This window comes from Taudactylus pleione, unplaced genomic scaffold (assembly GCF_031769625.1).
Source record: "Taudactylus pleione unplaced genomic scaffold, aTauple2 ptg000277l, whole genome shotgun sequence".
NCBI lineage: Eukaryota > Metazoa > Chordata > Amphibia > Anura > Myobatrachidae > Taudactylus > Taudactylus pleione.
The window spans coordinates 3,834,280-3,859,348 of NW_028284679.1; the positions used below are offsets into that span (position 1 = coordinate 3,834,280).

The 25,069-nt window shown below is 49.3% G+C and overlaps 1 protein-coding gene across 3 annotated transcripts in view; it reads left to right on the forward strand.

Moving 5' to 3' along the window:
* ASXL2 (ASXL transcriptional regulator 2) overlaps nucleotides 1-23,563 on the forward strand; it is a 92,991-nt gene extending 69,428 nt beyond the window's left edge. For all 3 annotated transcript variants that reach the window (XM_088481724.1, XM_088481723.1, XM_088481725.1), the window contains 5 exons: nucleotides 7,751-7,914; nucleotides 11,253-11,349; nucleotides 11,554-11,659; nucleotides 12,788-13,472; nucleotides 15,625-23,563. In XM_088481724.1, the coding sequence (XP_088337850.1) occupies nucleotides 7,751-7,914; nucleotides 11,253-11,349; nucleotides 11,554-11,659; nucleotides 12,788-13,472; nucleotides 15,625-17,880 (3,308 nt within the window). In that variant the 3' untranslated portion in view covers nucleotides 17,881-23,563. The remainder of the gene's footprint in view (nucleotides 1-7,750; nucleotides 7,915-11,252; nucleotides 11,350-11,553; nucleotides 11,660-12,787; nucleotides 13,473-15,624) is intronic.
* Nucleotides 23,564-25,069: the final 1,506 nt, after the last annotated feature.

A 25,069-nucleotide genomic window follows, 5' to 3' on the forward strand; every position in this document is an offset into this window, starting at 1 on the left:
TTCAAACTATGATGCTCTCTTCGGAGGCGAGCAGGTCTCTGTCCGGGTGGCTATGGCCATCTCGTCCAGGGTATTCTTTGCTACGGACAGTATCTGCTCCGCATTCGGTTAGGGGCAGTTGGAAGTCTGTCGATTCCGCCCTGCCAATTAACTTGTTGGAACTTTAAGCTGTCTTGGGCCTTCACTCTGGCCTAACACATATTGCACGGTAAACCTGAAAAGGTTTGGTTCGACAGTGTCACAACAGTGGCTTCCATCTGGGCTACACTGGTCGTTGAGTGGCAATGACAGGAATGTCACACATTCTGACGTAGTCCGAGGGTCTCCTCCCGGCCATCTCTGCAGTGTTCATTCCAGGTGCTCTCCATTGGGAAGCGGGCTTCTTCAGCCGTCACGACGTGCATCCGGGGGATTTGTCTCTTCTCCAAGAGAGGTTTCACCTCCTGGTGAGCAGAGGGGGCCTCCCTGAGGTGATCCTCAAGGCCTTCTGCCTCCATCTCACTCTACCGGTGTTACAGTCCAGAACTAGGGGTACTGAAGCAACAGTCCGTGACTCTTTGTCAGTGAAGTGGTCCGTCCACTTTGTGTTCCTGTGTCCTCCGGTCTCCCTTCTTCCTCGAGGTCTTTGGCAGTTTCGTTCGAGACAGAGGGGCTTTCCTTCTGGTAGCTCCAGATCGTCCCGGGTACTTAGATTTTCGGAGTCTTCCCATCGATGCTCCGTTCCTGCTGCTTCACTATCCGGACCTGTTGTCTCATGGTCCTTGTTTTTTCCCTGGACCTGGATCATTTGTCTTTGACTAAGTCCCTATTATGGTCCTAAGGCTTCCCTGGCTCTGTCATCATTGAAATGTTTAGAGCGCATAGGCCAGCTTTTGCTGGGATTTACCACACTGTGGCATACATAATTCTTATGGTATCGTACTGGTCGCTTCGATCCTCCGGTGTTTAGGATTTCCAGAGGTTCTGGCATTCCTTCCGGCTGACTTGGGTCTTGCTTTCTGCCTGGCCTTTCTGAGAGTGCGGATCTCTGCTCTGTCAGTGGGTTCGGCTGTGGAATTGCTCCACTCTCTGGTATCCGATCCATCCTTCAGGGTGTTTTCTGGATTATGCCTCCCTTCGGCTCCCCTAGGGGCTGCTTGGGATTTGGTAGTGGTTCTTCGTGCCCTCCCAGGACCTTCATTTGAACCACTAGCTTTGATGGCCATTTCAGGGTCTATAGCTTAGGCTCTCTCTCTTATGGCGTTTGCATCTGTCAGGAGAATATCTGAATTGGGAGCGTTCTCATGTGGCTCCCACTTCTGGTTAGTCCACCATGTCAGGGTTGTGAGTTGCACTCCCCTGTGTCTTTTCACAAAGTGGTTTTTAAGTTCCATATTATTCTGGAATTTATGGTACTGACATTTCAGTCTCCAGTCCGCTCGGCTGGTGTGGCCTCATTGACTGGGGTCTGGCCTCTCTGGATTTATGTCATCCGTTCTAGTTCCTTCAGGAAATCAGACTCCTTATTTGTGATCTTTGGTTTTCACAGGAAAGGATGGCCGGCCAATAGTCTGACATTGGCTAGATGACTTTGTATAACTATCTCAGGGGCCTACACTTAGGATAGGCCTTTCTGTTTCTGTTGCTGCTTATTCTACTTGAGCTGTGGGTGGCTTGGCTGTTCTGCCTTGCAAAGTGGCCACGTGGTCTTCTGTCTACACCTCTTTAAGGCTCGATGCATTGTTTTCCTTTGCCTCTCAGGATGCTTCCTTTGGGCAACGAATTCTCCTCTTGGCACAGGAGCGTCCCCACACTTGTAAGGACTGCTTTGGGACATCCCCAAGGTCAACCCTATGGACCCTGAAGTAGAAAACAAGAGATATGGTAAGAACTTACCTTTGTTATCTGTTTCTACGAAGTCCATAGGGCGCCCGCACTGACGCACCTGGCTTCTTCATATGGGCTGTGTTTCTGGTCACCGGTTTCCCGTCTCCTTCTCTGTGAGTATGGTTATTGAGTGTTCCAGTCTTCACTCTTTCTTTCCTCCTCCGGTCTTTGGCTACTTACAAACTGAGGTGCCTCTGGCTTGGGGGGTTGGGTTATAGGGAGAGTGGACCCAGTGCATCCTGGGAGCTAAAAGCTTTAACTTCGTGGTGCCCGGATTTGGTTCCCAACCTATACCCCAAGGTCAACCCTGTGGACCCTATGGACTTTGTAGAAACAGAGATAACAAAGGTAAGTTCTTACCATATCAGAGAAGCCTGTCCCTGATTTCCTGCTGCCGCCATCATCAGATACACACGGCACAGAGAAGCCTGTCCCTGATTTCCTGCTGCCGCCATCATCAGATACACACGGCACAGAGAAGCCTGTCCCTGATTTCCTGCTGCCGCCATCATCAGATACACACGGCACAGAGAAGCCTGTCCCTGATTTCCTGCTGCCGCCATCATCAGATACACACGGCACAGAGAAGCCTGTCCCTGATTTCCTGCTGCCGCCATCATCAGATACACATGGCACAGAGAAGCCTGTCCCTTATTTCCTGCTGCCGCCATCATCAGATACACAGGGCACAGAGAAGCCTGTCCCTTATTTCCTGCTGCCGCCATCATCAGATACACACGGCACAGAGAAGCCTGTCCCTGATTTCCTGCTGCCGCCATCATCAGACACACACGGCACAGAGAAGCCTGTCCCTGATTTCCTGCTGCCGCCATCATCAGACACACACGGCACAGAGAAGCCTGTCCCTGATTTCCTGCTGCCGCCATCATCAGACACACACGGCACAGAGAAGCCTGTCCCTGATTTCCTGCTGCCGCCATCATCAGACACACACGGCACAGAGAAGCCTGTCCCTGATTTCCTGCTGCCGCCATCATCAGACACACACGGCACAGAGAAGCCTGTCCCTGATTTCCTGCTGCCGCCATCATCAGACACACACGGCACAGAGAAGCCTGTCCCTGATTTCCTGCTGCCGCCATCATCAGATACACACGGCACAGAGAAGCCTGTCCCTGATTTCCTGCTGCCGCCATCATCAGATACACACGGCACAGAGAAGCCTGTCCCTGATTTCCTGCTGCCTAACTGACCGTGCCCCCCCACTGTGTGTGCCATTTCCTGCTTCTGTTGATGAGGAGACTGCAATCTTTTATCTTCTAGAAAACGGATGGGAATAACACTACCTGTAATATACAGGCGGAAAACATATCTACACGCTTACCTCTATACACATGTACATGTTACACATTTATCTGCAGGGGAAAAAAACATCTACACGCTTACCTCTATACACATGTACATGTTACACCCTTATCTACAGGGGGAAAACATCTACACGCTTACCTCTATACACATGTACATGTTACACCCTTATCTACAGGGGGAAAACATCTACACGCTTACCACTATACACATGTACATGTTACACACTTTTCTACAGGGGGAAAACATATCTACATGCTTACCGCTGTACACATGTACATGTTACACGGTTATCTACAGCGGGGAAAAACATCTACACGCTTACCTCCATACACATGTAATTCATACATGTTACATGGTTATCTGCAGAGGGAAAAACATATCTACATGTTTACCTCTATACACATGCAATCATTCATACATGTGACATTGTAGTCTGCATATGGAATGTCATATATGCATGTGTGCTTCTATTCACACACGTTACGTACTGTAATCTGCAGAGGTAATAACGTGGTGTAGGCCTGTTGTCTGTGCACACATGATCGGCATACATGCTATATACTGTAATCCGCCGAGGAAATACGATACATGTCTACATCTACACATGTAATCATTCATACATGTTATATACTGTAATCTGCAGAGGGAAAAACGTGGTGTAGGCCTGTGTGATTGGCATACACTGTAATCCGCGGAGAGAACACCTATACATGTCTGCATATATACATGTAATCATACATACATGTTATGTACATGTATGTCAGTTGTTTGTACTAGTGATGGCACACAGTGTGTTCCTGCCGTGTGTGCAGTCACCGCCTGTTCCATAGCGTGTCAGATGTTATATGCAGAGCCTGTGTGTATGTGAGACTGCAGTCACACCCGGATACATCACCCGGCATGGCACTCTGCGTTAAGCACACACGGTGCAGTATTTTGGTGTTGGGTCACAGTACTTTATTACAGGTGTTCAGTATTCCGCCTCAGAGACATAAATTGGCCTGGCCCCTACAGCTGGCATACATGATCATCCATGGGGTGGGGCTCATGTGCAACCACAGAGCACGTACAGTAAGTGCATGGTCGCATAGTTGCGGACCAGGCTGACCCGCGCTGAGGCGCGTGTAGCCGTAACACTTGCTGCTGTAAATACAGGCAGATGCTAATGATGGTTGGCAGCCCTGGCTAGCCACTTCTGACTGACTGACTGACGTTACTTCAATGATCATTCCTATAAGATATGATATCAGAGTATGGGGTCAGTCCTATTGTCTGCGAGTTACCGTTGCCACGTCGTTAGAATGCTGGTAACGGCATGGCATCTCGCACCCTTCGCGGTCCGCCCCGAGCCAGAATTATGCTCAGAGCCCTATGGGGCTGCGAGTACTTTTATGCGAATTCAAGCTACCGTCAAGTGCGCCTGTTGTCACGATGACTTGCACCCGCGAGTAAATTGCGTGGAATTGGATTGACTCCTAAATCTGCTGCATTATAGGGACTTAGTTTAAATCAAACCTAATAGCAAAACACACACATATATATATATATATCTATCTATCTATATCTATATCTATATCCATCCATTTCCTTATCATCCGATCTGGGGCACACTACTAGCTGACCAAGGGTTAAGTGGGTTGGACCACAGGAGTAGGCGCTAGAAGACCAATCTGATTGGCTCCACCCCCTGCATAACTCCTCCTGCTTCCCTGAAGCCTCAGTTGTTCTCTAGTGCCTATGTAGTGAGGCACCATGTTTCTCTGCTTCTTAAAGTTATCTTTATTTTTATTTCTATGATTTATATTTTTCACCAGCCTCAGCTCCTGTTCACAGGGCTTCGGCAGTTCGAGCGGTTCCAGGGCCTGATCCAGCAAGGATTGCAATTGGAAAGCTGCACGCAGGCTATAGATATGATGTATGCACGCAGGCTATAGATATGATGTATGCACGCAGGCTATAGATATGATGTATGCACGCAGGCTATAGATATGATGTATGCACGCAGGCTATAGATATGATGTATGCACGCAGGCTATAGATATGATGTATGCACGCAGGCTATAGATATGATGTATGCACGCAGGCTATAGATATGATGTATGCACGCAGGCTATAGATATGATGTATGCACGCAGGCTATAGATATGATGTATGCACGCAGGCTATAGATATGATGTATGCACGCAGGCTATAGATATGATGTATGCACGCAGGCAGCTTTGCAATGTGATCCTTGCAATCATGCAAATGCAGCAGGAGGTGTATGACACCCCCTGTATGACACCCCTTGCTGCATTTGCGATCCCAGCACTGCGATGGAGGCAGGAGTTTGCACCATTGGCCAGAAGGGTGGATCGCCAATCTGAAATTAATTATTTCCTTCTTCGAGGGTGTCAGGGGGATCCGTTGGCGTCCTCTGAACTGGAACCTTTATGGGCTCGCAATATTGAAAGATGCCTTTTCTAATGTCTCTGCCTCTATGGACAAAATTGCAGCTAGATGGTCTAGGAAGCGTACTAGATCCTAATGGTCTGTTTTCCCTGGAGAATTGGATCTGGATTCTTATCAGGAAGAGGGTGAATCTCTAGATCCTGATTGGGAAAGTCGGGCTAGTTGGGAGGAGGATTCCCCCGGTTAGTCTGGGGGTTCAGGATTTGATTGCTGCAGTCACGCATTTCAGGAGGCGGAGGAGTCTGCGGCAGGCATCTCGTCTTTGAGTAGACACTGAGCCTGATTCAGCAAGGAACGCACGCTAGCAGACGCACGCACCCAGCCGCTGCGAGAATATGCTAATCAGTGCATACGCACGGAGACAGCAGCACAAGATGCAGACACCCAGTCTCATATTAAACCACCCATCTCCCATTACTGATCAGCACGCAAGATAGCGGTAACATCGAGAACCATCGACCACATTTGCATAATAGTGGTTGATAAGACCTCGCGCAGGATCTTGGCAACTTCCTGTGTGCACGGAGTCTCATCACACTGACTTATTTATGGGCGCCCCTAAAACGGCGTCCCAACGCACAGGCACTCCTGCGTTCGCCAAACCCCCCCGTCACCACCCACAAACGGCACTTCCTGTCAGTCAACATCAGAAGGGATCTGCGTGTAGTCTGCGTACACTTACCCCATCACACTGACTAGTTCACCTTTAGGTTCCAAGGTGGTTTAAGTCAGTTTATCCAGATGAGGATATTACACGGTGGGAGGTACCTCCTCGTGTAGATGCTCCTATCGCCTGGTAAAGTTCTTCCTACCTCGCAGGTTGTGTCCTTAAAGGATCAGTCTGATAGAAAGAATGAAGCTTAATATATTTTTATTTTCACAGGAGCTTCTTTACGTGTGGCTTTGGCAATTGCCTGGGTACACAAGGCTCTGGAATCTTGGAATGAGCTTGGCTCGGGGCTTGCAGTCTGATTCTGCGGAACTTTTACCCTTGGTAGACCAAATCCGTGAGGCCTCAGTATATATAGGCGATGAGACTTTGGGTGTAGCCTCATTGTTGTTAAAGATTTCAGGAGATTTTTCAGGCCATTGCAAACCGTTGTGGTACGCCTGACCTTTTCCTTCTCTGTCCATGTTGGCCAGGGTGCTTCAGAAGATTTAGCAAGAGGGTCTTCCGGTCATTTTAATTGCCCCTAATTGGCCGCATCAAGCATGGTACTAGTCTCTGCAGGGTCTTCGGGTCAATGCTCTATGGCGGCGTCTTCCCCTCAGAAGATCTACCTCGTCAAAGGGCATGTTTTCCCCCTGATTTGTCTCAACTAACTTTGACAGCGTGGCTCTTGAGACCAAGAGAGCACGGGGCTTTTCGAGACCAGTGGTTTCTACTTTGTTTCAGGCCAGGAAGCCTGTTCTGTCCAAAGTTTCCCACAGTCTGGCACCTGTACATTCTCTGGTGTGAATGCCGTCATCTTACGGCCAAGGTTTTCCATCTTTCCCGTCTTTTGCCTTTTTTACAAGGAGGATTATATAAAGGTGTTCTTTAAAGGACCCATGTGTCAGCCCTTTCTGTGCTATTTTGGAAATGTTTAGCAGTCATTCCAGAATCGGTATGTAATTACGCCGGATGTAATTCCACCGGACTAAATACCGATGCTGGAAGCCCGAACCATCAGGATCCCGACTGGGGCTGGTAAGTACCCTAACCCCACCCTCTCTGATTTTTGCTCTTGGATGCTCTTCAAAAACAACCTTTTGAACCTTTGGAAGAAGTAGAGTTGTGTTACCTTACCTTGAAGGTTGTCCTCCTTCTAGTCATCGAAGCTAGGCTAGAAGGGTGTCCTGTTTGCCTCCCTTAATTCTTTTTCATGCAGATGGGTGGTATTAAGGACTAAGCCGTCTTTTTTTTTTTTTTTTTTTTTTTTTTTTTTTTTGTCCAAGGTAGTATCCAAGTTTCATACGCCTCAGGACTTTGTTCTTCCTTCTCTTCCGGGTTGTTGTTCTTGTTCTTCATTTTCTTCTTCATCTTGTTCTTCATCATCAGCCAATAGTGTCTATATGGTTCGTTCCAAGGGTCTAAAATTTTTGTTCTACTTTTCAATTGCAGGACACTTAAAAAGGAGTAAATGTGCAGAGATTGATGTTGAGACTCCGGAGTCCATCCTGGTGAACACAAACCTGCGGGCACTGATTAATAAGCACACGTTCTCACTGCTCCCGGTGGACTGTCAGCAAAGGCTCCTCCGATTACTACCTGAAGTGGACCAGCCGGTGAGTTTCTGCCTCCTGCTATTTACAGCTTCAAAAAATTACACCCTGAAGAAGCGCTATATTTGGATATACCAGATCTTAGTGTTGCAATCCTGAAATCATTTTGCAATTCCAGTTTTCGAGGTCTGAGATTAATTTTGGCATCAGAATTAAGGGGAAAATGGGTAATTGAAGCATTATGTTTTTCCTTATTCCCCTGCTGTCCTTCTCCCTCCTCTTCCCCCTTGCTGTCCTTCTCCCTCCTCTTCCCCCTTGCTGTCCTTTCTCCCTCCTCTTCCCCCTTGCTGTCCTTTCTCCCTCCTCTTCCCCCTGCTGTCCTTTCTCCCTCCTCTTCCCCCTGCTGTCCTTTCTCCCTCCTCTTCCCCCTGCTGTCCTTTCTCCCTCCTCTTCCCCCTGCTGTCCTTTCTCCCTCCTCTTCCCCCCTGCTGTCCTTTCTCCCTCCTCTTCCCCCCTGCTGTCCTTCTCCCTCCTCTTCCCCCTTGCTGTCCTTTCTCCCTCCTCTTCCCCCTTGCTGTCCTTTCTCCCTCCTCTTCCCCCTGCTGTCCTTTCTCCCTCCTCTTCCCCCTGCTGTCCTTTCTCCCTCCTCTTCCCCCTGCTGTCCTTTCTCCCTCCTCTTCCCCCCTGCTGTCCTTTCTCCCTCCTCTTCCCCCCTGCTGCCCCCCCTCCCTCCTCTTCCCCCCTGCTGCCCCCCCTCCCTCCTCTTCCCCCCTGCTGCCCCCCCTCCCTCCTCTTCCCCACTGCTGCCCCCCCTCCCTCCTCTTCCCCACTGCTGCCCCCCCTCCCTCCTCTTCCCCACTGCTGCCCCCCCTCCCTCCTCTTCCCCACTGCTGCCCCCCCTCCCTCCTCTTCCCCACTGCTGCCCCCCCTCCCTCCTCTTCCCCACTGCTGCCCCCCCTCCCTCCTCTTCCCCACTGCTGCCCCCCCTCCCTCCTCTTCCCCACTGCTGCCCCCCCTCCCTCCTCTTCCCCACTGCTGCCCCCCCTCCCTCCTCTTCCCCACTGCTGCCCCCCCTCCCTCCTCTTCCCCACTGCTGCCCCCCCTCCCTCCTCTTCCCCACTGCTGCCCCCCCTCCCTCCTCTTCCCCACTGCTGCCCCCCCTCCCTCCTCTTCCCCACTGCTGCCCCCCCTCCCTCCTCTTCCCCACTGCTGCCCCCCCTCCCTCCTCTTCCCCACTGCTGCCCCCCCTCCCTCCTCTTCCCCACTGCTGCCCCCCCTCCCTCCTCTTCCCCACTGCTGCCCCCCCTCCCTCCTCTTCCCCACTGCTGCCCCCCCTCCCTCCTCTTCCCCACTGCTGCCCCCCCTCCCCCCTCTTCCCCACTGCTGCCCCCCCTCCCCCCTCTTCCCCACTGCTGCCCCCCCTCCCCTGTCTTTTTACCCCTGCTATACACTCTCACCCTGCTGTTCTTCCTCACCCTGATCTTTTTCTCCCTCCCTAGGGTAGGTGTGAGGGTGTACCAGTGTGAGTAGGCTAGGTGTGAGGGTGTGCCGGTGTGAGTAGGCTAGGCGTGAGGGTGTACCGGTGGGAGTAGGCTAGGTGTGATGGTGTGCCAGTGTGAGTAGTACAGGTGGGAGTAGGGTAGGTGTGAGGGTGTACCGGTGGGAGTAGGCTAGGTGTGATGGTGTGCCAGTGTGAGTAGTACAGGTGGGAGTAGGGTAGGTGTGAGGGTGTACCGGTGGGAGTAGGCTAGGTGTGATGGTGTGCCAGTGTGAGTAGTACAGGTGGGAGTAGGGTAGGTGTGAGGGTGTACCGGTGGGAGTAGGCTAGGTGTGATGGTGTGCCAGTGTGAGTAGTACAGGTGGGAGTAGGGTAGGTGTGAGGGTGTACCGGTGGGAGTAGGCTAGGTGTGATGGTGTGCCAGTGTGAGTGGTATAGGTGAGAGGGTGTAACAGTGTGAGTAGTATAGGTAGGAGTGAGGTAGGTGTGAGGGTGTAAAGGTGGGAGTAGGGTAAGTGTGAGGGTGTACCAGTGTGGATAATACTGTAAGTTGTGAGGTGGGGCCTCCATGGCTCAGACGTGCCCATTGTAGGTGCTTTCTGCGTTGGTTGGGGTCAGCATGGGCACTCTACGGTGTATGGGGCTGCATAGCTGGAGACCGGTCAAGCTGTGATGCTCTGTGTGTTCTGACACCCCTCTATCACAGCCAGCATTAACGTTGTCAGCAATCTGTGCTACAGTCGCTCTTCTGCGGGATTGGGCCAGACAGGCTAGCCTTCCCTCCCCACACACACACAATGAGCCTCTTCTGTGGGATAGGACCAGACAGGCTAGCCTTCCCTCCCCACACACATCAATAAGCCTCTTCTGTGGGATAGGACCAGACAGGTTAGCCTTCCCTCCCCACACACATCAATGAGCCTCTTCTGTGGGATAGGACCAGACGGGGTAGCCTTCCCTCCCCACACACACAATGAGCCTCTTCTGTGGGATAGGACCAGACGGGCTAGCCTTCCCTCCCCACACACATCAATGAGCCTCTTCTGTGGGATAGGACCAGACGGGCTAGCCTTCCCTCCCCACACACACACATCAATGAGCCTCTTCTGTGGGATAGGACCAGACGGGCTAGCCTTCCCTCCCCACACACACACCTCAATGAGCCTCTTCTGTGGGATAGGACCAGACAGGCTAGCCTTCCCTCCCCACACACCCCCATGAGCCTTGGGCACCCATTACCCTGTGGGCGGTTCACCATTTCTTCATCCTTGGACCACTTTGGTAGGTAATAACCACAGATAACCAGGAACACACAATTTGTCCTTTTGTCAGAGTCGCTCAGATCCTTAAGCCGGGTACACGAGACGGATGACATTTAGTCCACATCGGGCAGTGTGTACCCGCTATGTCGCTGACGATGCGTGCTCCCGCGCGCCATCAGCGGCATCACCCATCGGAATATTGGCATCGGGGGCCATGCTGCCGAATGCAAGATGGTCCCCGCCGTTGCTGCCGGCATTGGCAAGTGTGTATGCACATGTCAATGCCGGGACCCACCCTGAACGACATCGTGCTGTGGGTACACCTCTTTGAGTGTTTACCCAGCATTACACTTGCCCATTTTTCCTGCTTCCAACACATCAACTTCAAGAACTGAGTGACCACTGGCTGCCTAATATCTCCCCCAGCCCATGTCAGGTGCTATTGTAATGTGATAATAAGTGTTATTCACCTGTCACTGTAATGGCTGATAGGTGTACATTGCAGCAGGGTTACTTATGGCTCAGTGGGGAGACCGGGCCTAGTCTGGGGAATTAGTGTAACATTATAAGTGACTGTAGCCCAGGGGAAGTGACCCCTCAGGCCTGGCGGACGTGTAATGACAGCTGTGCTTTATTCACAGGCCGGTCCCGATGGGCTCCTGAAACTGAACAGCTCGGCCCTCAATAACGAGTTCTTTACCTCAGCGTCTCAGAGCTGGAAGGAGCGGCTGGCGGAAGGTGAGGTGATGAGGTGGGAGACATGAGGCGCTTGCTCTAGCTGTATCCTCCTTGCTTACGTATAACCCTGTGATAGGTGCACCCGTCTTGTACAGCGTTCATATGCGGGTGTAACTAAATATTACCTACAGTCTGACCTACTGCCCGAAAGGAGAGCTGTGACGTCATGTGTCCGTGTAGTAAAACGGGTAATGTCTGCCACAGGTGAATTCACGCCAGAGATGCAGCTGCGAATCCGCCTGGAGATAGAGAAGGAGAAGAGGGTGGAACCATGGAAAGAACAGTTCTATGAGAGTTATTATGGGGAGAAGTAAGTACGAGGCCTTGTATCTCGCTGCGCAGTGATTGTCCTGCTGCGCAATGTGCGGCATTCTGTGTGTGTGTGTTTTACCCCTGACCGCTAACTCTGTGCTAGTACCGGCAGAGGTGCCATTATAATATAACACTATGTACGTGGGATATACTGATCACTAACTCTGTGCTAGTACCAGCAGAGGTGTAATTATAATATAACACTATGTACATGGGATATACTGATCGATAACTCTGTGCTAGTACCGGCAGAGGTGCCATTATAATATAACACTATGTACATGGGATATACTGATCACTAACTCTGTGCTAGTACCGGCAGAGGTTTAGGGCTACCGGGGAGGACCCTAGGGTTAGGCACCGCCCCGGGAGGTTAGGGTTAGGCTAGGGGGATGGAGGGTTAGGCACCCCACCGGGGGACTTAGGTTTAGGCGGCGGGGAAGGAATGGGGGGTTAGGTTTAGGAACTTAGAGAGGGGATTAGGGTTAGGCACGGGGGGGGTTAGGGTTAGGCACCCTAAAGGAGGGTTATGGGGTAGATTAGGTTAGTGAATACTTACCTAGGGACGATCGGGATTTCTTCCTCTGTCGGCCAAGCGCTGTCGGGATTTGAACCGCCAGCCAGAGGTCCAGCGGTAATTCATACCGATTCCTTCTCCTCTTGTGGGGGTAATTGTTGGTCTCGTGCCTACACATAGTGCTTAGGTAGAGGGTCAGTGGGGGCAGAGATTGATAGTTCTGGTGTAATTATATTGCAGCGTGGTCAAAGCTATGTAAAGAGGGGACACTAAGGGCCGCATTTAGAGTTGGGAGCAAATGTGCACCTGGACAAACCATGCAGCCGTCCTCTTGTGTACTTTTTGTTTTTGCTAGTAAGGATATATTTCCTGCTTTTTCACGTAGCACTCAAATTGTAGGCAGCTTTATACTAACATTTAGAGTTTAGCTAGGTCCCACTCCCTTCCCAACTCTAATTTTGTCCGCCGTGCTATGGTTTTGCTTAGGTGCATAACTGCATCTTCTTGCTGGATTTTTTCCTAGTTCTAAATGATGCTCCTCTTAGATCTTCTCTGGGCTTTAATACCATTCACATGTATCTCACAGTTCTTTGTCTTCTTCTATTGAAGTTCTGGGCTGAGTGTGGAGGACTTCAATGAGCTGACAGCAGAAGATGACAGCCGGGGCACAATCTCTTCACCCAAAGCGCACACTACATCGGAGGCTGAGGAAGTGGACAGCAGGACACCAGCCAATGTCCCTGTAGATGACAACCTGTCTGTGAAGACTGGAGATGACCTGGACAATGTTATTCCGTCTGAATTAGCAGTGACTACACAAGCCATACCACAGCCAGGAAAGCCTGACGAAGACCTCATTGACAAGGCTGCTTCTATTAACAAGTCTGAGACGGCCCAAGAAGTAAAATCAGATGGTCTTGTCGAGGACAAGATAGAAGCAAAGACTGCGGCACCACCAACTTGTGAATCCAAGGATGTGGAGGAGAAGAGTCATATTTGTTTGACCCCAAGCAAACCAAAGAGCCCAACTTTCATCCAGTCGCACAGAGCACTTTCCAACAAGGACGACCTTCACCAGGAGTCAAGTGAGGCCGAGTCACCAGCAAAGGTGGAGGCCACCATCAGTCCTGGAGCCAAGAGACGATTGGACATTAGTGAAGACTTTCTGGCTGGCACTGAGAAAAGTCCACGTTTGATGGAAGATAGCCAATCCCAGCAGTCATTTCGTGCCTTATCTCGGAGCCTTTCCGAAACTGCACAGCAGGCACCGGAGCAGAAGCTATCTCCACCCCAGGTAACATTTAGGTGGCAGTTCTGCTTATGGGCAATTTAGCATTCTTTGCAGACAAAAATTGTCTTTGCAATCCAAACCGTACCGAGTGAGATATCTCCATCTGCTGTAAAGTTTTTTTTAAATATGGCTACTGGGGACCTGAGTACTAGACCATTGCAAGTCACTTAAAGGCAGCAGTGACCTATGTCCCGCGTGCGTATGATTATAGCAAGGCTTTCTTCTATAAACTCTATCTTTTAAATATGGGCTACTAGTAGCTGTCAGGGGAACATCAGCGTAAGTCCCCCTACCCACCTGTAAATGATCCCCTCACCTTTGCCACAGGGCGGCAGTTAGAGGTCAATCAACCAAAAGTGGCTAAATCTATACCGGCCACAAATCTTGCTGCAGTTTATACAATGTGATTATTGCAATGTCCATGGTGCCAGCAGGGGGGCAGAATTCCTTAGGGAAAGTGGGCCTGCATAAAGATATCCCCAGACTGAAGGGAATTGCAGCAGATTTACCTCCCCTTATGATCAGTAACTTGCACGCACCTATCGTATGGCGCAGAGGAGATACGTTTAAATGAACAACTGCGCTTTGTTTCACTCTGCCATCATAAATCAGAGCACATCTATTGCATACATTGAATTTGTGTGTTTGATATTGATGCATTAACTCTAAAGACAGTATAACTGCTATAATAAATGTATTTGTATATAGGTTCCTCTAACTGACACACAAAGAGTCGCAGGCAATGCCGATATTCTCGCAAATGGACAATTTATTTTTTTTTTTTCAACTGCGCGTGCTTTTAAGTCGTTAAAATGTTGAAGAGTGCATGTGTCTGATCGTCTGTACGTACAGGGCCCTATGACTACTCAGAATGTCCGTCAGAACTAAGACGCAGCCGCCGGCTCCCACGCGCCCCCCGGAATGGTGGTGAAATGCCTGCGTTTTACTCCCCACCCCCTCCGTTACTTCCCACAAACACTCACTATCTGTCAGTCATTCTGCGTCCAAATCCACACTACAACCGCCAACGTAAATCCATGGCGGCACATGCACAGTGCAAGTCAGACGCATGCGCCATTGACAATACATCGGCCAACTGCAGAACCATCAGTATTCAGTCCAGCTCTGGGTCAGGCCTACAGTCACAGAAATGTATGTGCCCCCCTGGGAGGTGGCTACTCAGATGCGCGGAGATGCTCTGTGTTATGGTGTCACAGGGGTGGCTCACACTGGAGGCCACAGTCTGACGCAGAATTTGCACCTAGCATGGGGGCAAGTGCAACTTGCCATGGTGTGTCCAATGGTGGCGTCTAATGACGCAGAAAGTGGGCGTTTCAGACCATGCACAGTCAGGCGCACGGCCGTACACCAGGGAAAGGGCTAATATTAACATAAAGTCGCAACTACAGCAAGAAACCGCTAACGCAGTCACAGCAGCGCCCAACTGCGAACCAACCCCAAAGAGGGTAACATTAATAATGATCGCTGTATTTATTTTTCTTCCTTTTTATAATAATTTTAATATTAATATTTATTCTATTATGCTACCAATAGAAATCCACATTTGTTCCCCGTAAATTAAAATTAGTTTGGCATAACCTGGTAATGCGGCTTCTCCCGACTCTCTGTGTAACTGACACTGTAACCGTGCGGCCTGGTCACCGAGTGTAAAATAGCTGCTGTCACGGCGATGATCTGGGTCGTTTTCCTCGTATTTTATGTCCATGGGATGTTATGGCGCCCATACAGCTGCCAACATTAGCAGCGAGCAGTGACAACTGCAGTACATTGTGGTCTCACGAACGTCTATTGCCGGATCTAGTCCATACCCATAAATCGGGTGAGAATGACCTGGGGCGCCAGTGCTAGCATCAGGGTCTCTTCTCTGGGTTAAATCACTTTGTGGTTCGGGGGGAGAAGTAATTGGCCACTTTCATGATTTTGGAAATTAATGAATAAAGCAAAAATAAATTGTATTAACCTGAAATGAACTTGTAGTTGGACAGATGACATGGGCCGTTTCTTACCAGCTGTAGTTGGGGGGTCATTATGAAGTTGTGTATAAGCTTTCATGAGCTGCGCGAGCATCTTTCTAATGTATTGTGCCTTATATTTAGACGTTAATGCTTGATATTTTGTTTTCCCCCTGGTTTAGATTCCATGGATCTCCCCCAAGCCATTTCTTAGCAGGCAGGTCTCTCACAGGCCCATCTTTCCAACCACCGGTACCAGTCCTGGCAGAACCGGAGCCCGTACACTGGCAGACATCAAGGCAAAAGCTCAGCTGGCCAGAGCTCAAAGGGCAGCAGCCATCGCTGCCCACGGCGGGTCCATCCCTGGCCCTGGCCCCGGGGGAGGAGCATGCCCTGGGGGTGGACACAGAGTTCATCCAGACGAGGGCAGAAACAAAATCTTTACCCTGGGAAGTGCTGGAAGAGGGAGAGGTGAAGGGGGAACTCCATCCCTTACATCACGCAGCCAAAATCAAGCGGAGGCCAAGAGCACAGTGCAAGCACCAGCTCACGGTACAGCAAGAGCACAGCTACTGCAGAAATTCGGCACACAACCCACCTTAACCGGGACTGGACCCACCAGAAACCTCCTCCAAGCCCCAGAAAGAGTCTGCTCTCTCGTCCGTACAAAGATGAACCTGCCATCCCTAGCACCAGATACTCCTACAATGCCCCCCGGGCCTGCAAAAGCCATGGCCCACTGTGAAAGTTCCCTCCATGTCAGTAGAGCATTATTTCCCCAAAGCACAGATATCTCATCCACACGGAGCACAAAGGGAGCACAAGCTGAGCGCACTCATCCACCAATACCTGCCACACCAGGTTCTTCAGCCCTAGTCATGCCAACTGGCAAGCAACAAGCCCAAGCTTCATTTATCATGGCCGATCATGCAAAACAAGGGATCAGTAAGTTGCCATCAGGCCGAGCACAAGACCCCATGCTTAAGCCTCAGCAGTTGGCAGCTCCTAGCGAGCAGGTAACTAGGTCAAGCTCCAGCATTCCTGCAAATAACCCGCTGGTTACTCGGCTGCTCCAGGGAAAGAATGTCCCATTAGAGCAAATTTTTCCAAAGCCCCTAACTAAAGTGGAAATGAAGACTGCGCCGTCAGAGAGACCACCGAATGTTGGCGCAGTACCTGTTCCACAGGGCTTGGACTCCTACTGTAGGGAAGAGCTAGAAAGACCGTCACAAATGGCTGCTCAACATCTAGAGAGATTTTTGTGCCACAACCGGCAACTTCCCTCAAGCCAAAGGATCTGGCAACTGTTTTCAGGAAAAGACTTGACAAGCACCAGTAACAATCAAATACAAGTTCCGGAGGCGCCCATCACAAACCAGGAGCACGTTTTACAGTCTCTGATCAGAAAGGTGTGGCAGGAGAACTCAATGACTCCACCAGAAGCATCCGCATTCAGAGTGTCTGAGTGCACCCCCCAGACGGAGACGCTCTCTCAAAGGTTCATGCTCGGTTTTGTTTGGAGACGAACGTCGAAGCCGGCCATGTCAGGCCATTATCTACTCAACATCTCCACATACGGAAGGGTTCCAGAGGCCTTCAGGCGAGCTCATTCTGGGAGCACAGAGGCCAATGTGTACTTAAATGGTCCTGACCATCTAGACAACCTAGGTGATGAATCCGTGTCTGTTACGGAGAGCGGAGAGGAGGACACAGAGTCTGAGGAGAGCACAGAGGAATGTGGATCTCCAGTCATTAAAGCAGAGACTCGTTCTGAAATCTCCTGGTCTCCTAAATCTGAATTTGTCTATAACAACCAAGTACAAGATGAGACTGCAAAAACCAAACTTCCCCAAACATTTAACGTAAAGGAGACGGTTCAAATTGTTACCAAAAGTAACATTTATAATGAGTCCAACATAGCCAGAGATTTGATTCACGCTGCCCAAGCTAAAATGGCCAACGTGCTGGGGGTAAGGCTGAAACACGATGCCTCTGACATTTTTGGAAGGCATACATCATCCACAGCATCCCACCTCCACCACCCTGAGCTGCTGCAGGCGCCCAGGACTTGTGGGAGTTCCGCTGGTCTCATTGGATCTAGTTATGGAGGCACCATCAATATCTCGGCTGCACCAGACGGGCTGCACAGATCCTCACTTCCCACAAGTGCAAGTTTTAGTTCATCCAATGCCGACAACGTTGTGTCCTTCTCTGTGACGGTGACAACTATCCCTTCCAGTCAGAGTGTAAGCTCTGGTGGCCACGAGCAGCCCATTTCTCTCCAGACTTACACAGAGGACAGTAGTATAGAAATGACCCCTTCTAAATGCTACTGCCGGCTGAAAGCCATGATCATGTGTAAGGGCTGCGGTGCCTTCTGCCACGATGATTGCATTGGTCCATCCAAGCTATGCGTCTCCTGCCTTGTGGTGCGGTGACACCGACACGCGTCCGTTTGGCAGTATGCATTCTCCCCGAGCTCCCAGAACTGACCGGCTTACCCTATTGCATGATGATCAGGGCTGTGGGGCCGACCTACGCCCCACTGTAACTCTTATGATCTTGGCGGGTACATTGTAGGGTTCTCGGTAACCCTAAAAGTGACCACGACATACGTTTGCACTTAATTCTGTAAATAGCAATGAAAGTTTTTTTGGTTTTGTGTTTTTTAAAAAGAAAGTTTAATGTCATTACCAGATCTCCAAAGACTGAGACACAAGACAGCAATATTCCCAGCTCTCCTTCCCCTTCTGTCTCCCACTCACTCTTTAATTCATGCACTATAGAAGATACGGGATCCTCGGTTTAAGCAATAATTTTAAACTACCTAAAGTTTGCGCCAGATATGTGCCCCATATTATATACAGTAGGTGGGCCAGTAAGGGCCTAGTGTATTTGTGCTGCGACCAGCCTGACCACCAGTGTATATAATGGGCACCATCTGATCTAATGCAGTGACACTGTGTGTGTGTGGCAGTGCCATCTGGCCACCATCTGATCTAATGCAGTGACACTGTGTGTGTGTGTGTGTGTGTGTGTGTGTGTGTGTGTGTGTGTCAGTGCATGTGACCACCATCTGATCTAATGCAGTGACACTGTGTGTGTGGGGCAGTGCCATCTGACCACCATGTAATACAGTGACACTGTGTGGGGCAGTGCCATCTGACCACCATCTGATATTATAAAGTGACACTGTGTGTGTGTCAGTGCATGTGACCACCATCTGATGTAATAGTCACACTGTGTGTGTGGGGCAGTGCCATCTGACCACTATCTGATCTAATGCAGTGACACTGTGTGTGTGTGTGGGGCAGTGCCATCTGACCACCATCTAATACAGTGACACTGTGTGTGTGTGGGGCAGTGCCATCTGACCACCATCTAATGCAGTGACACTGTGTGTGTGTGGGGCAGTGCCATCTGACCACCATCTAATACAGTGACACTGTGTGTGTGTGGGGCAGTGCCATCTGACCACCATCTAATGCAGTGACACTGTGTGTGTGTGGGGCAGTGCCATCTGACCACCATCTAATACAGTGACACTGTGTGTGTGTGGGGCAGTGCCATCTGACCACCATCTAATACAGTGACTGTGTGTGTGTGTGTGGGGCAGTGCCATCTGACCACCATCTGATATAAAGTGACACTGGGTGTGTCAGTGCATGGGACCACCATCTGATATAATTGTGTGTGTGTGTGTGTGTATATATATATATATATATATATATAGACTTATTACGCCTGGGACCTGGGATTAATTGATATGAATGAGTGACGTTGAATCCTATTTAGAATCGTCTAGGTCCAATGACCGCTCCTCTAAGATTAATGTATAATAAGAGAGCACTTAATGAATGGAGCTGTGGGTTTCCTATCTGGTACAGGGAGAACATTACATAATGATATGTATATATAATGATAGATAGGAGTCTGGCCAGCACTGATTGTTATTTTCCTGCCTCCCCCACTCAGTCTGGTTGATGAAAAGCCATAGTCCAGTACAGCGTGTTACAGAGCCCTGCAGTACCTCCACCTGCCCAGTGAGGGCGCCTTACCGACATGTTTGGCTTCTGTAGAAATGTTACCATAGAGGTTTATGGGATTTTTACGTCTGTAGGTGGTATTTGCCCAATTTCACCACACCCCATATACTAATGTCACTTATTGGCCTGTATGCTGCTTATTCTCTACTCTTATCCCATAATCCCTTACCCTCCGCTCTCACTAACCATCGGTAACCCCCTATACGTTATGTCCCTGGGAACTCTCACCTCTACATTTACCCCCCCCTCTTGGTGGCATTTCCGGCCATCTGCTGGGTCCATGTGCCCGGGGTGAGGGCAAAGCTATGATCCGCATGCAGGGTAATGAGATGAATCATTATGTGCCGCCCTCCCCTCCGGTGAGCTCCGGAATCCTCCATGAAATATTACATATGGTGCCGCCTGGTCCAGAGACAGCGCTGCGGCGTTATGTGCGTTATTACATGCAGCGCAAATCTAACCACTACCAGTATGTGAAGTGCCTTTCATTTCTAACTCTCACATGATTAATAGGATGGAGGAACATCATGGGGGGCGGGGGTTTGCGAAGTTGTGGATTCCTTCCTTCTGTTCTTTTGAGAGAAATTGCCCCCAAAAAGAGGATTTGTTAGTAGCGATTTCTTCCCTGCGCCAGTATTTTATATATTTTATAAAAAAAAGATTTAATCTGGGAGTTTAAAAAATAGAAATAAATCTGTCACTTCTGTGTGTTCTGCGCGTGAACATATAAACGCATTGAGACGGATGGGGGAGCCTCCATCACTGTTGAAAGCACTTAATGATTAGTGCATTGCTTGATGGCGTTAGTGTAATTACAGTGGGTGCTTTCAATATTCAGCATAATCCCGATATTACAAATATAACCGCTTCATTAAAGTGCCTAGTGATGTGGATAAATGGCGAGTGACGTTCCAGGAACATATAAACCCAATACAGCAACACGTGGGGTGCACCTCACGCCGCCATCATGGTGTCCAAATTGGATAGTAATAAAAAAAAATTAGACAGAAGTTTTTCCCTTTGATTTCAATGGACCCATTCATTTCATTGGTCATACATTTCCCTTGTTGTGTATCACTGAATAAAGGGCTGTTTCAGTGGTTTGGTGACTTATGAAATCAGGTAATCTATAGGTCAGTTTGTATATGGTAGATGCCGTGATAAGGAAATCTACCAGTAAGTCACTCAAGCAATAGTGATCGTAAACTATTTCTGCAAATCACCATTTAGTAGATCTCCCCGATACGCTATGCCCAGGACAAATGGATTATTTAGGATTTCCCCAATATCCCATACTTGTATAGTAGGACACCACTACTTGCATACTGCAATTTTTGCCCGTTTTCAGTGATATCTGTGTCATTCTGCTCGGTGCATGTTCCATTCTGCGTTCTATTTCGGCCTGACGCGCTCTGTAGGACTCGCATGGGAGTGTATTGGCGATGAGATGAGGGGCTGTGAGTCTCTTGCTTCAAAGGCCAAGTTGGCAACGGTTACATTTGGTGAGCAAGGTATGTGTATGGCTGCATTTAGCTGTCCTGCCGTATGAGCGCCCCCTACTGTATAACGAGAGACTTGTGTTTGTCAGTTTGGTTGTTTTGTTTTCTATTCTATATTATATAATATTTCAACACTTAGGGTTTTTGCTGTAAGATCAGGAGCCAACTTTGGCATAAAGTTTCTGGATAAAATATGCATAAAAGTTCCAGATTTTAGGCAGTTGTGGCAATTTGTGTTGGTTGATGGTGAGAATTCCCAAGTGCCGGCCTTTCCTTCCATGGTTTATAGGGGGTTAATACGCTTTGTAGGCACCGTACATGTTGGCACTGCAGCCGGTCAGTCAGAGATGGAACATGCAGTGGTTACATAGAGAGAGGGAACGAGGCCGCTGATTGGGCAAACCATTCCTCTTACCAACCTTTTAATTCTTCTATTCTGTACATGGCGCTGATGATGAGAGACGTGACACGACGTAACCCACTGATAACATATGGTAAGTACACGGTAAGAAGATCCTAGATTGAGTCTTGGGGAATTATACAGAGAGTAGGAGGAACCTAATCGTGGTTCAGGACATTTGTGCACTTTAGAATTTTACCTTTTTTATATATAAAGAATCTGTATTTTAAATTGCTTTCTCTAATCACTGAAATCCAGGACTAATATTGAGGATATCCAGGCATGAGTCTATAGGAATGTACTGAGAGTAATAATAACCAAATGCCTTCTGGTCCTGTAACACTACAGCACAATCCCAGCTCCTAACCAGGCCGCGTGCTTTGTTCTGTCCGCTCGTAGTGTGTAGGGGAACCGCCATGGTCTATACACAGTGACACAAGGCAATAGCTGCTCTGCGGTCTCACTATAGTACAAGAGCCCGCAGCGTGCTCAGGGGAGACGCACCCAGTACACTAGTGCCCGCAGCGTGCTCAGGGGAGACGCACCCAGTACACTAGTGCCCGCAGCGTGCTCAGGGGAGACGCACCCAGTACACTAGTGCCCGCAGCGTGCTCAGGGGAGACGCACCCAGTACACTAGTGCCCGCAGCGTGCTCAGGGGAGACGCACCCAGAACTAGTGCCCGCAGCGTGCTCAGGGGAGACGCACCCAGAACTAGTGCCCGCAGCGTGCTCAGGGGAGACTCACCCAGTACTAGTGCCCGCAGCGTGCTGAGGGTAGACGCACCCAGTACTAGTGCCCGCAGCGTGCTGAGGGTAGAACGCACCCAGTACTAGTGCCCGCAGTGTGCTCAGGGTAGAACGCACCCAGTACTGGTGCCCGCAGCGTGCTCAGGCTAGAACGCACCCAGTACTGGTGCCCGCAGCGTGCTCAGGCTAGAACGCACCCAGTACTGGTGCCCGCAGCGTGCTCAGGCTAGAACGCACCCAGTACTGGTGCCCGCAGCGTGCTCAGGCTAGAACGCACCCAGTACTGGTGCCCGCAGCGTGCTCAGGGTAGAACACACCCAGTGCTGTATGTGAGAGACAGACCTGAGCAGCGTGTGCTTTAGAATTGGATCCTGTCGTGTTACCAACTGTGCATATATCAGGGGTATATGGTAGAGTTAACTTGGTCAGTTTCCCCTTGCGTCCCATAGAGGGTACATTTGTGCGGCCGGTAGGCGCTATGTTCTGTAGCAGCATGGTGTGTCCTTCGCGCTAAATTGTAACCCCCCCCCAGTGAGTATAGGGTGGGCCACTAATGTAAGCCAGGCTGTTACAGATGGCGTTCTCTGTATGTCCCCTCGTCTGTGTGGGGAATAAGGCTTACGTGTAGGCGCTATGACACTGGCAGACGTCATCCACACACACAGCGTCCAGGCGTACCGACCTGCGTCATAGGGGTGTGGTACTCGCTCAGGGTTATGGTTCATGGTCTGGTGTGACAGCGAAGTTACCGGTCACCCTTCAGCCTTCTACTCTCCTTCAGGAACATGAGTTTAGCGTGTGGGGCGTTTACAGAATCTGCGCTCCACTGTACAACGGAGCCAGACGAGTGATAACAATGAGGGAGGGGGGAGGGTTCTTGTGTTCACCGACTTTATATTCGCACTATGTATTTGGCTGCAAAAAAATAAATAAATTGAATCAAGCGTATGATAATAATATATTTGATGTAATATATATATATTTACATTTATATAAGAGAATTTAGAGTTTATATACAGGGTAATGTGCTCGTCATTAGCAAGGTGAATATCATAGAACTATAAGCTCTTAGTTTACAAGGACGCCATCAGATTTGGGCGCTCTCGGTGAAGGAGGAGTTCGGCCCTTTCTGAGTTCTGTGAATGTTTTTAAACAAACTTTGTCCAGTTTTTAATAAAGGGACTGTTATAAATCGGGAGATAGGGTATGTACAAAATCCGTCATGTAGAAAAGCTTTTTTGAAAATAAATCCTATTTTTTCATACTGTAGAGAAAAAGAAAATCATGTATGTAAAAAACAAATGATAATTGTAAGGACGGGGTGTTTATGTACCTGTACATATCTATGTACATTTCTCACTTTACATATTCTTTATTTTAGAATGTATTTGTAAGCAATTATGAAATAAACAGTTGGACTTGTTGTGATGGTGTGTGTGTCATTAGCGTGTGTCACGGGATAATCTCTCAACGTCTGCTGATGTCACAGGTGATGGTGTGTGTGTGTGTGTCATTAGCGTGTGTCACGGGATAATCTCTCAACGTCTGCTGATGTCACAGGTGATGGTGTGTGTGTCATTAGCGTGTGTCACGGGATAATCTCTCAACGTCTGCTGATGTCACAGGTGATGGTGTGTGTGTCATTAGCGTGTGTCACGGGATAAACGCTCATACCTGCTGATGTCATTAGCATGTGTCACGGGATAAACGCTCATACCTGCTGATGGCATTAGCGTGTGTCACGGGATAAATGCTCATACCTGCTGATTGCATTAGCGTGTGTCACGGGATAAACGCTCTAACGTCTCCAGTCGCCAGATTACTGACACGACGCAGGGTGCCATAAAGGCTGAGGGAACTGCATTTGTGCGCGGCGTTTCCAGTCTTATAAATGAAATATGATTTTTTTTTTCTTTTTGTAAGCTCTTGTTTAATAGGGACAAGCACCGATGTTGTAGCAAAATGGTCACAGATTTCCACACCAGCTTTACTTTTGGTTTAAACAAAAACAAGTACAAACCATTAAAAAAAAAACAGGGATTGGAGGGGTTCCTGTCAATATTGCAAATACAGATCAATAAACCCATGAGGGATCCGTATGATTAGAGTGTCACGATCCATCACGGGAAGTTCCTCAGATGAGGACAAAAAGCCAGGGGGTTAGGGTGGCTAGGGAACAACTAGGAGAGTGACAGTGACTAAGTCTTCCTGTTGCAGCCAAACCCAGGTTTGGCTAGATCTGCCAGAGGTGCAGAGTCTTCACTAGTGACCCCTCCAGTTGGGATTTGGGTTTTGCTGCACCAAGTGAGCAGGTTGCGGCCCTCTGAATAAGTGCTGGAGAGCCAGAAGCAGACTTGCTCTAAGAAACATAGGGAATATTGACACAGAGTAGCTCCAGGAAACATTTGCGATCAGTATGTAAATTGAAACATGAAATACTAGGCATCAGCATGAGAGCTTGACACATGTAACAGGGATTCAGCGTGAGAACTGATCAGCACACTAGTAATCAGCATGAAAGCTGACACATGTAAAATGAGTTCATTGAGAGAGCTGAAGTGGCACACTGGGAATTGGCATGAGAGCTGATACATGTAACTCTGAAGGACAGCATGAGGACTGAAACACCAGAGAGTATCACAGTCACTGGAAAAGCAAAGTTGAACAGCAGCTTCTTGTTCCTGGAGTCAGACTAAATACCCTTAGGTAGTTGGTCATTGGATCAGAAGATCAGCTGAGTGACCGCAGGACTACCATTAGGAGAGACTAGACAGGTGTCACGGACCAACATGGCTGCGCCCATGCCCGCCACCATGGGAACCAGGATGCACGCACGGAAGCCCTAGCAGACCCCGGGGAGAATACTCAGCCCACCACTCACCTCCACCCCCGGCGACTGAACACCTAAGCTCAAGAACGCCAATGCATTGGTGA